At 34.9% G+C, this 15,140-nt stretch overlaps 1 protein-coding gene across 3 annotated transcripts in view; it reads right to left on the bottom strand.

Moving 5' to 3' along the window:
* Positions 1-225: 225 nt before the first annotated feature.
* COQ3 (coenzyme Q3, methyltransferase) overlaps positions 226-15,140 on the bottom strand; it is a 29,505-nt gene continuing 14,590 nt past the window's right edge. For all 3 annotated transcript variants that reach the window (XM_037001102.2, XM_037001101.2, XM_017654471.3), the window contains 4 exons: positions 14,625-14,724; positions 8,518-8,760; positions 2,046-2,205; positions 226-890 (listed from right to left, as the gene is read on the bottom strand). In XM_037001102.2, the coding sequence (XP_036856997.2) occupies positions 670-890; positions 2,046-2,205; positions 8,518-8,760; positions 14,625-14,724 (724 nt within the window). In that variant the 3' untranslated portion in view covers positions 226-669. The remainder of the gene's footprint in view (positions 891-2,045; positions 2,206-8,517; positions 8,761-14,624; positions 14,725-15,140) is intronic.

Here is a 15,140-nt window from a genome sequence, read left to right as displayed (position 1 = left end):
CACATTTGTCACATTTGGTCTAAATTCTATGAATGTCCTCATACAGCATCTGGACTTTCAGAAAAAGCCAGAGACTCATATACTTCATGAGGCATAAAAATATATTTCAAGTCAGTCCCTTTAATTATAAAAAAACAGCTGAAAAAGGAAATTTCTAAAACTGAATTTTTAAATTGAATTATGAAAAAACCCTTACTACTTGAAAAAAAAAAATACCACAAAACCTTTATGGAACTAAGCTTACTGATTTTAATGTTTGAATCCAAATCCAGCATATATTTAACAATCCATATGCTTTCATCCAAACTAAAATTTAAAGGAAAAAATACATTGTATCTTCCCAAATATAAGCATTATATACTGCCTTTAAAACCAAATAAAGAACACAGATGATACATATTGCTTTAAATTAAAACACACATCATATATGTATATGCATACATATTGGAAATATAAATAACTTGCAAAATGAAGTGAAATATGCAAACCCTATTTATATAATAAAGGCTGAGGAACTTAAACTCGTAGATTACACAATAACCTGCAGAACTTTTTTTTTCATTGACATTCTTTTCTTCATGATCCTATCTCAAAAGATAAATTGTATATTTTTTTGTATCTGTAAACATCAGACTTTCAAGCCACATTACTACAGTAGTTAGAAACAATTTATTTCTTCAGCTCTTCCCGCACACCTGGGTTCATGGAGGCTTCAGCTCCCAGTTCTTCTGTTTCCCCTTTTAAAGCAAACTCAGCAGGCACTGGGTGGTCCAGTTCCCTGGATTTCACAGCATGAGCTGCATAGTTAAGGCTAGTATTTTCACTCCAGTGCCAGTAACCTGAGAAGGGATTGTAGAGCATCCCTGCCACGGTTTGAACAGACAGACCATCTGAAAAAAAATCAGAAAGAATAAATGTAATAAATATTTACTTCCAAGTGCCAAGAGTCCCATGCAACTCTCCATATTACAAAAGAACTCCTAACTAACTCAATGGGCAAAAATATTTCGTTATCATGTAAATATCACTTTGTACTGCAGGGCAGAACAAAATCTCTAAAGGCAGCTGGTTGGGTTCAAATCCCAGTTCTGGCTCCTCTTAGATGGAGCCGTGGGCTAGTCACTTAACTTTTCTGAATCTGAGTTTTCTCACAGAAACATGTACAGAACATATATCGTAGAATTGTTAGACTCAGATATGCGTGTAAAATAGCACAGTGCTTAGAATTCATTAAGTACTCAAGAACATTAGCTGTTATTAGAAAATACCTGCCAACCAAGTGACTGTGCCTATAAAATATCATTAACATATTTTCTACTCTATTTTCAACAAGATTACTTGCAGAAATCCTTATTACTACATTGCACTGAACTGATAATATTCCAAGAAAGATCAAGTTATCAAATAGGAACAAAAAGCAAGAAATATTACATGAGTCTATGTACTCAACAGGAATACCAAATGCCAAATAAATGACCTGACAAATGTTGTTGCTTGAAGGAATTCAACACATACATCAAGAGCTCCTGATGTGTAAACCAGAGCTAGGCATTGTAGGGAATACAAAAACGAGACAGTTCTCCCTTCAAGGAGCTGATAGCTGAGAAAGAGGCTTAAAAATACCAGAATAACCATAATATCAGGTATGCTGTAAGTGCCATAAAATACAAAAAGTGCAAAGAATTTAAAAATAAATGAGTATGCAGAAATCAAGAAAAATAATATGCACAGCAGCTGATATAGGCAGAGCCTCAATGGGACAAACTGAGGCTGTAAGGCAGACGTCTGTACCTCATTCTCAAGCCTGCACGGAACGGGCAGAGGTGTCCACTGAGCATCCACCATCCGCCCGGCCCTGGGCTAGGGGAACAGCGTCTAGGTCTCCATCCCAACTTCAAGGAGTTTATGATCTAGTTGAAGAGGGGGAACCAAGAGCCAAAGAAGAGTGGCCTATTTAATTAAGTGCTAGGTTGTGTGATTAATAATTATAGCTGTATTTCAAGTTAAGTTAGGCCTTGAAAACTGGAAAAATTCTTAATACTCACTTGATTCCAGAATACTCTCTAGCTTTTCAGGTGAAACAAACTTCTCCCACGTGTGAGTACCTTTCGGTACAATACCTGCAATTTGCTCTGCAAAAACGATCCCCAAGGCATAGGACAGCTGTGTTTTGTTGATTGTAGTAATGAATAAAGAACCACCGGGCTACAAAAATATATGTGTAGAAGTAAAATTTCAAATGTCAGCAATGTCAGTTAGGTAAAGGCTTGGCTTCTGTCACCCTCCTCCTCTCTTCCAAAGAATGTCAGTGCAGTTAAGATACGTAAGTACGAATAAAATATAAATTACCAAAATAGGATTTGTTCTCTGGGAAATCATTATTAAAGGCAATATACTACACACCTACTGAGTTTATACAACAGTGCTTACAACTCTTAAAATCACACATTATAATGACATATTTCTATTATATATTACATTCTTTTGTACATATCAAACACTTTATAATATAGAAATGATATTAGGCTGCTTTTCCTTGTTACATGTCCACACTTAGATTCTAACATATGTCAACACTGTTCTCTCCTTGAGTTCAGAGCCTGTCTAACCTGTTTGCTATACCATACGGCTCCACAGCTTGTGCAGGAAAACGATGCCGATAAATGTGTTCTCTGGCAAAAAACATTAATGATTAAAGTTGGAAAGCTTTCTTTTCATTTTATTACTATGAAGATATGAAGAGATCAAGATAAGCACTTAGATGAATGCAAACCATTTATGGGACTGTTAGTCCATTTTGTAGTGACTGCATTAATGGTGTTTCCTACATTCATTCTCACAAATGATTAAGGATATTAATGTCTCCTCCCTCTTTTATACATTTGCATTTGCCTGAGGGGGATGAAATGCCAAAGATTCCCTCCCAAAAAGTCACATTGTTATGTATAGTTGACCCTTGAACAACATGGGTTTGACCTGCATGGTCCACTTACATACAGACTTTTTTCAATGAAATATATTGGAGAAAATTTTAGAGATTTGCAACAACTTGAAAAAAACTGCAGACAAACCATATAGCCTGGAAATATCAAAAAAGGCGTAAGAAAAAGTTAAGTGTATCACGAAGGCATAGAATATATGCAGGTACTAATCTACTTCAACATTTACTACCATCAAATATATACAAGTCTATTATAAAAGGTTAAAATTTACCAAAACTTAAACACGTACAGACTGTACATGGTACCACCTGCAGTTAACAAATGTCAAAATGCAATATTAAATCACAACTGCACAAAATTAGCTGTAGTAATACTATTCTACTGTAACAATTTCATAGCCACTTCCTGTTGGTACTGCGGTGAGCTTAAGTGTCACAAATAACCGCTTAAAATGCCATGTGATGTTAATCTCTACTTGAGTAGTTCATCTCTCCACTAAACTGCATATCCCAGTAAAAAGTGATCTCTCTTGGTTCTCCCATATTTTTCATTGTATTTAGTGCAATACCATAAACCCTAAAAACACATGGGACCCATACCAAGTGGCACTAGTGATGCTGGAAGTGCTCCCAAGAAGCATTTCAAGACATTGTAAGAAAAAGTTGAATTACTTAAAAGGTACTACAGTTGACCTCCATTTAAATATAAATGAATCCAGGATAAGGACCCTTGTAAAAGGAAAAGAAATTCATGAAACTGTTGCTGTAGCTATACCTGCAGGCACAAAAACTATGCACTTTTTCCATCATTTACTCACCTACCAAAAGTGCAGCTTTTATGTGGGTGTGGTAGTACAGTGCGGACTACTTACAGCTTTTCTAAGTCTACCTGTAGACTTCAATATAATTCAAGAAGAAGCCAAGTCATTACATCATAATTTAAAAAGAAAGTGAAGGATCTAAAGCTGGAGACTTTAATGCCAGCAAAGGATGGTTTGATCACTTTAGACAAATGTTTGGCTTAAAAATGTCAAGAGAACAAGAGAAGCAACTTCTGCCAACCAAGAAGCAGCAGACAAGCTCTCAGACAGAATTAAGAAAATCACTGAGGAGAAAGGATATCTGCCTGAACAGGTTTTTAATGCAGATGAAAGGTTTGTTTCCTATTCTGAAAAAAAATGCCACAAAGGACATTTATTAGTAAGAATGAGAGGTGCGTGCCAGGATTTAAGGCAGGAAGGAATAGGCTAAGTTTACGGTTTCATGCAAATGCAGTCGGGTATACGATCAGGACTGCCCCTGTTAATGAAGGAGCCAACCCTGAGCCTTGAAGAGAAAGGACAAACACCAGCTGCCAATCTTGTGGTTATACAAGAAGAAGGCCTGAACAAAGAACAATTTTTCTGGACTGGTTCCATCGATGCCTTGTCCCTGAAGTCAGTAAGTACCTTGCCAGTATGGGCCTGCCTTTTAAAGTTATTTTGATATTGGACAATGCCCCTGGCCATCCAGAACCCCATGAGTTTTAACACCAAAGATGCTGAAGTGGTCTACTTGGCCCCAAACACAACATCTCTAATTCAGCCTCTACATCAGAGGGTCATAAGGACATTTAGGGCTCATTACGCACAGTTCTCTAAGGAAAGGATTGTTAAAGCTATAGAAAAGAACCCTGATAGAATGTCATTAAAGTCTGGAAGGATTATACCACTGAGATGCCATCATTGCTATAAAAAAAGCCATGAAAGCCATGAATCCCAGAATAACAAATTTGTGCTGGGGAATGCTGTGTCCAGATGTTGTGTAAGACTTCACAAGATTTATAACAGAGCCAGTTAAGGAAATCATAAAAGAGACTGTGGATATGGCAAAAAAGGTGGAGAGTGAAGGTTTTCAAAATATGCATCTTGAGGAAATCCAATACTAATAAAAAGATAAAAGACACCACAACCAAAAAAATTAACAGAAGACAACTTGACGGGGATGAATACTTCCGAACCGGTGCTGGATGAAGAGCGGGAAGACACAGAAGGAGCAGGGCTAGAAAAAAATTGACATTAGACAATCTGGCAGAAGGGTTCCAATGATTCAAGACTGCTTTTGACTTCTTTTATGATATGGACCCTTCCATGACACAGGCACTGAAATTAAAGCAAATGGTAGGAGGACTGATCCCATAGAGGAATGAACATTTTTAAAGAAATGAAAAAGCAAAAAAGACAGAAATCACATACTGCCATTAAGTTACACCCAGTGTGCCCACCTCCCGTCTTCCCTTCTTTCTCCTCCACATCTTCTGCCTCTGCCACCCAAGACAGCAAGACCAACCCCTCCTTACCTACTCAACATGAAGACAAGGGGGATGAAGACCTTCATGAGGATCCACTTCCACTAATGAACAGTAAATCATCATCATGCTGTATAGTTAATAACCTTTTCTGTTGTGTATGTGTCGTCATGTGGAAATCTAATAACTCTACTGCAAGAACTGTGTGAGACTTTTTAGGTCATCATTATCATTGCACAAGTATCCATTGTGTAGAACATTGTGTGCAACACTTCATTGGAAGTGGATAGCCTAGCCTTACATAGGCATGAGGCGAGTGATATTTAATATAAAGTTAATAATGTATTAATTTCCTTACTGTTTTAAAGCTTTGTTTTGTATTACTTATTACTACATAATGTGCCTCTCTTTCTCATAATTGGAGAAACTGCCTATTAGCCTATCATCACAGGTAAGTGATTTAAAAAAATGTAACAATGTTTCCAATACTGTGTTGGAATTATAAATATGACCGTAATACTATATGCCATAATAACTTTATGACAATTCATTCATCAGTGTGTGGGCTAGGATACCATGAAGTAATTGTATCGCGTACACTAGGCTACCAAAGAGCAATCATTATTTCTGTTTCTTCATTATCAGTGCATGAATTCTTATACCTGTAAATAAGTATGAATTTCATTTTCACTATCTTTTCATTTTTATGTCTAGTGCTAGTAATACATGTAACATCTATAGTGTTTTGTATCATATAAAATAATATTGATATAGGTACTGACAATCTTGTAAACATACAACATAAACTTATACTATCAGTAAATACAGAACAGTATTTAAACATGTTTTCTCTTCGTTATGATTTTCTTAACATTTTATTTTCTCTAGCTTACATTATTGTAAGAATACAGTATATAGTACATTTAACATACAAAATAGATGTTAATCAGCTGTTTGCATTTTGGTAAGGCTTCTAGTCAACAGTAGGCTATTACGTTTTTGAGGAGTCAAGAGTTATACATAGATTTTTGACTGTGCAGAGAGGACACTGATGCCTCTAAACCCCACATTGTTCAAGGGTCAACTGTATATATATATATATATACATATATATTTGGAGAGAGGGAGAATGAGAGAATAACATGGAGATCGCATATCTCAAATATCACCCCAAAATAAATAATAAAAAAATAAGAGGTCCTGAAATACTGAAATGTGCCCTTAAATTAAAACTGAAATATCAGACACTATTTCATCACACACTGTAATTTTATCCATAAAACTCTACTACCCTAAAGTATCTTAAGAATCACTTATATGTCAATTATCTCTCAAAAGAGGTAGGGAAAAAAAAACACTTAATGAATATGCAATCTGTGTTCTCTAAAATCTTATTGTAAGGAAATAGTTGTGAGCAATGGTCATTTTTTTTTTAATAGGCTATAAAACAAAAATTAGTTTTAAATTCCTTAATGCCAGCATTCTTCATAAATGTGAAAGAACCCTCATTTATACACACAACATAAAAGTAATCATTGAGGAGCTTTGCTTAGAAAACGGGAGATAAGCCTAATAAAATCTATTTAAAAAGAAACACCAAGAAACTATTACACACCAAAGGAGATTAAGGCAACATGGCACCTAAATGCAATGTAGGATCCTAGACTGGATCCTGCAACAGAAAAATGACGTTAGTAGAAAAACTAATGAAATTTAACAGGTCTGTAGTATAGTCAATAGAATAATGTCAATGAATTTCTTAGTTTTGACTATGGGTTATACACAGGGGTAGGACTACAGTGAGGCCAATGAGGCACAACACCGAAGGAAGCTTCACTCTGTGGAATGTGCAAATGCAGGGCTGGCCCCAAGGAGTGAGGGCCTCCTTCAACTTTGTGACACTGGTGCTCACCCTTATTATGTAAAATGTTAGCAAACAGAGGAAATGGAATGAAGGGTAAATGGGAACACTGTACTATCTTTGCAAATTTTCTATAGGTCTACAATTTTTTTTTTTAAGTATTTTTAAAAAGCTCTATTTAGGTAAGGGCTAACCATTTCATTCTTTTAGCTCTTGACCTTAGGGTCTTATCTCTTGAATAATAACAGAGCCAATATAGTAATAATAATAATAATAATAATAATAATAATAATAATAATAATAATAAATACTTTAGGGATATTTATTAAAAGAAAACTTGGAACCACCCTCAGACATGGAGAATTATATAACCATAATAATGTAATGGGAAGTAGCAGACTTGAAATCAAAAGATGCAGTCTTAAGTCCTACATAAGTGCCTAGGGACCTCTGTGTTAAAAACCTTTGACATCTAGCTCAGTGAAATAAGCCAAGCAGAGAAAGACAAATACCAAATGATTTCAATCATCTGTGGAGTATAAGAACAAAAGAAAAACTGAAGGAACAAAATAGCAGCAGAATCACAGAACCCAAGAATGGCCTAACAGGTACCAAAGGGAAAGGGACTGAGGAGGATGGGTGGGAAGGGAGGGATAAAGGTGGGGAAGAAGAAAGGGGCTATTATGATTAGCATGTATAATGTGGCGGGTGGGGGAAAGGGGAGGGCTGTGCAACACAAAGAAGACAAGTAGTGATTCTACAACATCTTACTATGCTGATGGACAGTAACTGTAATGGGGTTTGTGGGGGGGGGACCTGGGGTAGGGGAGAGCCTAGTAAACATAATGTTCTTCATGTAATTGTAGATTAATGATAACAAAAAAAAAAAACCTTTAACATCTAGTCTTCATTGGTCCAAGGAGATCATAACAATGCCTGCCTTACCCTCCTCACCTGGTTGTAGGTAATAGCAAGTGAGACCATATGTATGAAGTATTCTTTTATAAGCTAAAAACTGTTATACATATCACATAATTACTTAATAAATGCTAGGTTAATTTATGCTAATAATGGCTTTTATTTGATTTTTAAAGTAGTAATCCAAATCAAATTTCTTAGTAATTGTCATTCAATATCTATTAGGTATTTAATCCAGACTACACCAATGGAAAAACACTGCTACAAATCCGTTGTTTGTAATACAGTAGTGTTCAGCACCAACATTTTTCAAGATCCCTATACATCAAGACACCATATCTGGAAAACCCCCATATTGAGGACAAGCTGAGAGGCAAACATAATCTCCAGCAGAGATGCTGTCCCCTACTCCTCACTTCCTGGTTTCAAGGATTATGAAACATTTATTGCTATGGATATACCCACACGGAAAGAAAATAAAAACCAAACAAGTAAACGCTGTAGTCTTACTTTTAACACGTGACAGCAGCACTGTATAAATGTTTCCAGGTCAATCACATGCTCAACAACTTCAGAAGCTACAACAGCATCGAATGTTTCTGCAGTCTCTTCCATAATCTCTTCCAGGGAACATGCTCTGTACTCTATTCTCTTCTCCAAGACAGGATCAAATGATTTATGGCACTGTGCTGTCTTAATGTTCTCATCCACAGGATCGATTCCAGTAACTGAAGCCCCAAGCCGCCCTAGAGGCTAATGATATAAAAAACAGTTACCCTCAGGAAGAAAACAGAACACATATTAGCAATAAAAAGCTTATCAGAAAGGAAACAAGATTAACCAAGAGGAAGTAATTATTGGAGATCATTTATGGGCACATGGAAGTTCATTACACCATTTTTTTTAGTTTGTACCTGTTTGAACATTTCCATGATAAAAAGCTTAAAAGAAAACAATAATCACAATAACAAAAACAGTACCAAGAACTGCTTGAGAATAGAAAAAATTCTGTCTATATTCACTTGGCACATTTACATACACATAGTACAGTAATGTAACATATTGTAAAAACAGCAAAAATCTCTGATACCCTGATTTTCTAAATAACAATTTTTTTCCTCAATTATTTTTTTCTGTGATTGACTAGAAATGATTCTTCATAGCTAATTCTTCTTTCAACTTTTAATTCAATCACTTCCTGTGACATGTTCAAGTTTTTAAAGTCTTAATTTTGAACAAAGGTTGCATAGTGTTTATTTTGTAACTAGTCAATAAATTAAAAGTATAAATCAAATTATTTTAATTTCAGAAACATAAGACTTGTAACAACACACTGAGAAGATATAGAATATGTACAGCAAAATCTTAATTAATCATCTGTAATTTGATGTACCACATATTCTTGATTCTAAGGGATGTATAAACACATTATTTTACATTTCCTGGAATTTTAAAATGATGTCCAAAGAAACCAACCCACTGCTATATGAAGAACACATCTTCTGTGCTTGTGGAAACTTAGCTATGCATCAAAGGCCTCTGTCAGCCTCACTGTCAACTCGGCTGTTATGGACCTGACAGCACCACATTCCATGAGACTTCCTTACATCTGTGTCCTATACTACCACTTAATATTCCTTCAAAGATCAAATTAGGATGCAGCACTGGAACAAAATTACTGTGTTGATAGAAGAATATAAAATAAAACTGCAGGGCACAAATTTACTGTAAGCCAAAGCCAATACTTTGCACAGAGAGAATGAACATTCTTCCATGTGCTCTGTAGCACCAAGGGGAGAGCCACACTGCAGCCAGAACTCTGTTAGATTTGCAGATTGATGGGCAAGTACAAAGGACAGCTTCTCATGGCATTTCAACCAGTGGAGACTACCTCACCTTCAGAAGAGATAACGAAATTTTCAAAGCTATTTGAATGCCCAGTGCCCCAGCTCTGTGTAAAAAAACAAATCGTTCACTATTACTTTCTAAATTTTAATGAATTTTTTAAAAAAATAAAGTGCATGCATTAGTTTTAAAATCATAACAGTATTATGCTAATATGAAGCAGGGATTAAACAATTTCCATATAAACAAAGGCTCAAAGAATTTATAACAACAAAACTAGCATTACAGGATATGTTAAAGGGACTGCCATAGAAAGAAATATTCCTAAGGCCAAATAGCTTTGATAATGACATCTAATACATAAAGTGTGGGAGGAAGAAGAAAAAAAAGAATTTTTAGACTGTGTTCCAAATAGAGCAATTAGCAACTTAACATAGACTGTTATATAGTCAGGAAGCTATCCTTGAATCTTTGGTAACCACAAACCTAAAGCCTGTAGTAGATACACAAAAAATTAAAAGGAGAAATCCAACCGTAACATTAAACAAAACCATCAAATAATAACAGAAGAGTAAAAAAGAGGAAGAAACAGAAAGGAGCTACAAAAACAAACAGAAAACAATAAATAAAATGGCAGTAAATACATAGCTATCAATAATTACCTTTAATGTAAATGGACTGAATGCACCAATCAAAAGACAGAGTGGTAGAATGGAAAAAGAAACAAGACTCATCTATGTGCTGCCTAGAAGAGATTGATTTCAGACCCAAAGACTTACATACACAGGAACAAAGTGAAGGGATGGAAGAAGATATTTCATGCAAACAACAGGGAGAAAAAAGCATCAGTGACAGTACTTATATCAGACAAAACGTATTTCAAAATAAAGAAAATAACAAGAGACAAAGAAGGACATTACATAATGATTAAGGAGTCAGTCCAACAAGAGGATATAAGCATTATAAATACCTCTGCACCCAATATAGGAGCACCTAATATGTAAAACTAATACTAACAGAATTAAAGGGGGAAACAGATTACAACACATTCATTTTAGGAAACTTTTAACACACCACTCACATCAATACACAGATCAACCAGAAAGGAAATAAATAAGGAAACAGAGGCATTGAACAACACATCAGATCAGATGGACTTAACAGACATCTGCAGAATACTCTATTCAAGGTAGCATGATACACATTTTTCTCAAATGTACATAGAGTGTTCTCCAGAACAGATCCCATACTAGGCCACAAAAAGAGCCTTAATAAATTCAAAAAGATTGCAATTGTATCAAGCAACTTCTCAGACTACAATGGTATGAAACTAGAAATAAATTATACACAAAAAATAAAAAGGCCCACAAACACATGGAGGCTTAACAACATGCTTCTAAATAATCAGTGGATCAATGGCCAAATTAAAACAGAAATAAAGCAATACAGGGAGACAAATGAAAACAAAAATACAACAGTCCAATATTTGTGGGACACTGCAAAGGCTGTTCTAAAAGGGAAGTACACAGCATACACGCCTACCTCAAGAAAAAAGAACAATCCCAAATAAACAGTCTAAACTCACAATTAAAGAAACTAGAAAAAGAACAAATGAAAACCAAAATTAGTAGAAAGAGGGACATAATAAAGATCAGACCAGACATAAATAATATAGAGAAGAATAAAAAAACCAAAAATTAATAAAACTAAGAGCTGGTTCTTTGAGAAAATAGATAAACCCCTAGCCAAACTTATCCAGAAAAAAAGAGAATACAAAAATACATAAAATCAGAAATGACGAGTAGCCCCAACAAACACCACAGAAATACAAAGAATTATTAGAGAATACTATGAAAAAGTATATGCTAATTAACTAGACAACCTATAAGAAGCAGACAACTTCCTAGAAAAATACAACCTCCCAAGACTCACCCAAGAAGAAACAGAAAATCTGAACAGACCAATTACCATCAATGAAATTGAACTGGTAATCAAAAAACTCCAAAAACAAAAACCCAGTACCTGATGGTTTCACAGCCAAATTCTACCAAACATTCAAAGAAGAGTTAATACCCATACTTCTTAAAGTATTCCGAAAAGTAAAACAAGAAGGACTACTTCCAAACTCATTCTATGAGGTCAGCATCACTCTAACACCAAAATCAGGCCAAGACACTACAGAAAAAATAAATTATAGACCAATATCCCTGATTAACACAGATGCAAAAATCCTCAACAAAATATCAGAAAACCAAATTCAAGAATACATCAAAAGGCTCATCCATCATGACCAAGTGGGATTCATTCAGGGATGCAAGGGGATGGTATAATATTTGTAAATTAATCAATATCATACACTACATTAACAAAAAAGGATAAAAATCACATGATCATCTCAATAGATCCTGAGAAAGGTTTTAACAAAATTCAAAATCAATTCATGATAAAAACTCTCAACAAAATGGGCACAGAAGGTATGTACCTCAACATAATAAAGGCTATGTATGACAAGCCCACAGTTAACATCATACTTAATGGTGAAATACTAAAGCTCTTCTTCTAAGATCAGGAACAAGACAAGGATTTCCACTCTCACCACTTTTGTTCGTCATAGTACTGGAGGTTCTAGCCATGAAAATCAAACACAGAGATAAAAGTATCCAAATTGGCAAGGAAGAAGCTGAACTGTCACTTTACAAATGACATGATTTTATACATAGAAAACCCTACAGATTCCACCAAAAAACTACTAGAACAATAACTAATAGGTTATTAATACACAAAATTAATACACAGAAATTTGTTGCATTCCTATATATTAACAATGAAAGAGAAATCAGAAAAACAAATCCATTTACAATTGCATCAAGAAGAATAAAATACCTAGGAATAAACCTAACAAAGAAAGTGAAAAACCTATACTCTGAAAACTATAAGACACTCATGAAATAAATTAAAGAAAACACAAATAAGTGGAAATCTATCCCATGCTCATGGATAGGAAAAATTAATATTGTCAAAATGACCATCCTGCCAAAAACAGCTTATAGATTCAATGCAATCCCTAAAATTCAAATAGCATTTTTCAATGAACTAGAATAGTTCTAAAATTCACATGGAACCACAAAGACCCCCAGATAGCCAAAGCAAACAAAGTTGGGGGGATTATGCTTCCTGACTTCAAGCTATACTACAAAACTACAGTAATCAAAACAATATGGTACTGGCACAAGAACAGACCCATAAATCAATGGAACAGAATAGAGAGCCCAGATATAAACCCACACATATATGGTCAATTAATATATGATAAAGGAGCCATGAATATACAATAGGGAAAAGACTGCCTCTTCAATAACTGGTGCTGGAAAAACTGGACAGCTACATGCAAAAGAATGAAACTGATTACTGCCTCACCCTATATACAAAAGTAAACTTGAAATGGATCAAAGAGCTGAATGTAAGACATGACACCATAAAACTCTGAGAAGAAAACATAGGCAAAAATCTCTTGAACATAAATATCAATAATAAATAGCAGTTTTTTCCTGGACACATCTCCTTGGGCAAGGCAAACAAAATAAAAAATGAACAAGTGGGACCACATCAAACTAAAAAGCTTCTGTACAGCAAAGCACACCATCAGCAGAACAAAAAGGCAACCTAGAGTATGGGGGAAAATACCCATAAATGATTAATCCAATAAGGGATTAACATCAAAAATATATAAAGAACTCATACACCTCAACACCAAAAAAACAAATAATCCAATTAAAAAATGGGCAGAGGACCTGAACAGACACTTCTCCAAAGAAGACATACAGATGGCCACATCACTAATCAGGGAACTGCAAATCAAAACGACAATGAGATATCACCTCACACCAGTTAGAACGGCCACTATCCAAAAGACAAGAACAAGTATTGCCAAGGACGTGGAGAAAGGGGAATCTCCTACACTGTCGGTGGGAATGTAAATTGGTGCAGCCCCTGTGGAAAGCAGTATGGAAATTCCTCAAAAAACTAAAACTAAAAATACCATTCAACCCAGCAATTCCACTTCTAGGAATTTACCTGAAGAAAATAAAATCCCTGATCCAAAAAGACATATGCACCCCTATGTTTACTGCTGCATTATTTACAATAGCCAAGACATGGAAACAATCTAAGTGTCCATCAATAGATGAATGGATAAAGAAAATGTGGTACATATACACAATGGAATATTATTCAGCAATAAAAAGAAATCCTGCCATTTGTAACAACATGGATGGATCTAGAGGGTATTATGCTCAGTGAAATAAGCCAGACAAAGACAAATACCATATGATTTCATTTATTTGTGGAATATAACAACAAAGCAAAACAGAAAAAACAAAACAGCAGTAGACTCATAAACACTGAGGAGGGACTGGTCCAGGTTACCATGAGGGAGGAACCAGGGTGAGTGGAAATGGAGGGGGAGGGGAATAAAGGGGCATAAAAATCCTCAATCATGATAAAGGTTGGTCACAGGTATAGTAGTAGAGCATGGAGAATACTGCCAATAATTCTGTAATATCTTTCTATGTTGACAGATAATAGCTATACTAATGGGGGTGAGGATTTAATAATATGAGTAATTGTTGAACCACTCGGTTGTATACTTGAAACTAAAGTAAGACCGCATATCAATAAAAATAAACAGTATTATGCTTTTAATGAACAATACTATTTGTGAAAAGGATAAATGAGGCATAAGCCCAGTTCTTCTCAATTTTTTTTTCACTTACTTCAGCTAACAGTCCGCCACCACAGCCGACATCAAGAATCTTCATCCCAGACAAAGGTGTTCCTGGCTGGTGATTAGCAACTATTTTTAAAAGATTGTCTCTTTTTTTTTACAAAACCAAAACATAAAAACAAATTATTAATTTTATCAATAAAGTCCTAAAAGTACACAATTTTCAAGAAAATATTATACTCTAATTTTAAATGGGTTATTGATTTTTTTTGGTAAACATTTTCAGCATGAAATGACTTATGTTTATAAGATATTTTTAATAATCAAAAGCAGTAAGTTTAAAAGTAAAGCTCTTGAAATGATCTAGTAATAATTCAGACATTACTTTAGTAAATATCTAAAGGAAAACTTTATAATCTAATTTAGATTAACCTAATTTTATTTGCTTAAGATACATCACCAAAGACATCTATTAGCTACATTATCAGTACTTGCTAAACCCATTTCATGCCAGCAACAAATAGATTACTTTACAGGGCTTAGAAAAAGCAGTTGGAGATCTGTA

Source organism: Manis javanica, chromosome 13, assembly GCF_040802235.1.
Source record: "Manis javanica isolate MJ-LG chromosome 13, MJ_LKY, whole genome shotgun sequence".
Lineage (NCBI taxonomy): Eukaryota > Metazoa > Chordata > Mammalia > Pholidota > Manidae > Manis > Manis javanica.
Note: the sequence above shows the minus strand (reverse complement) of the source record. Positions and strands in the feature narration are given on the sequence as shown.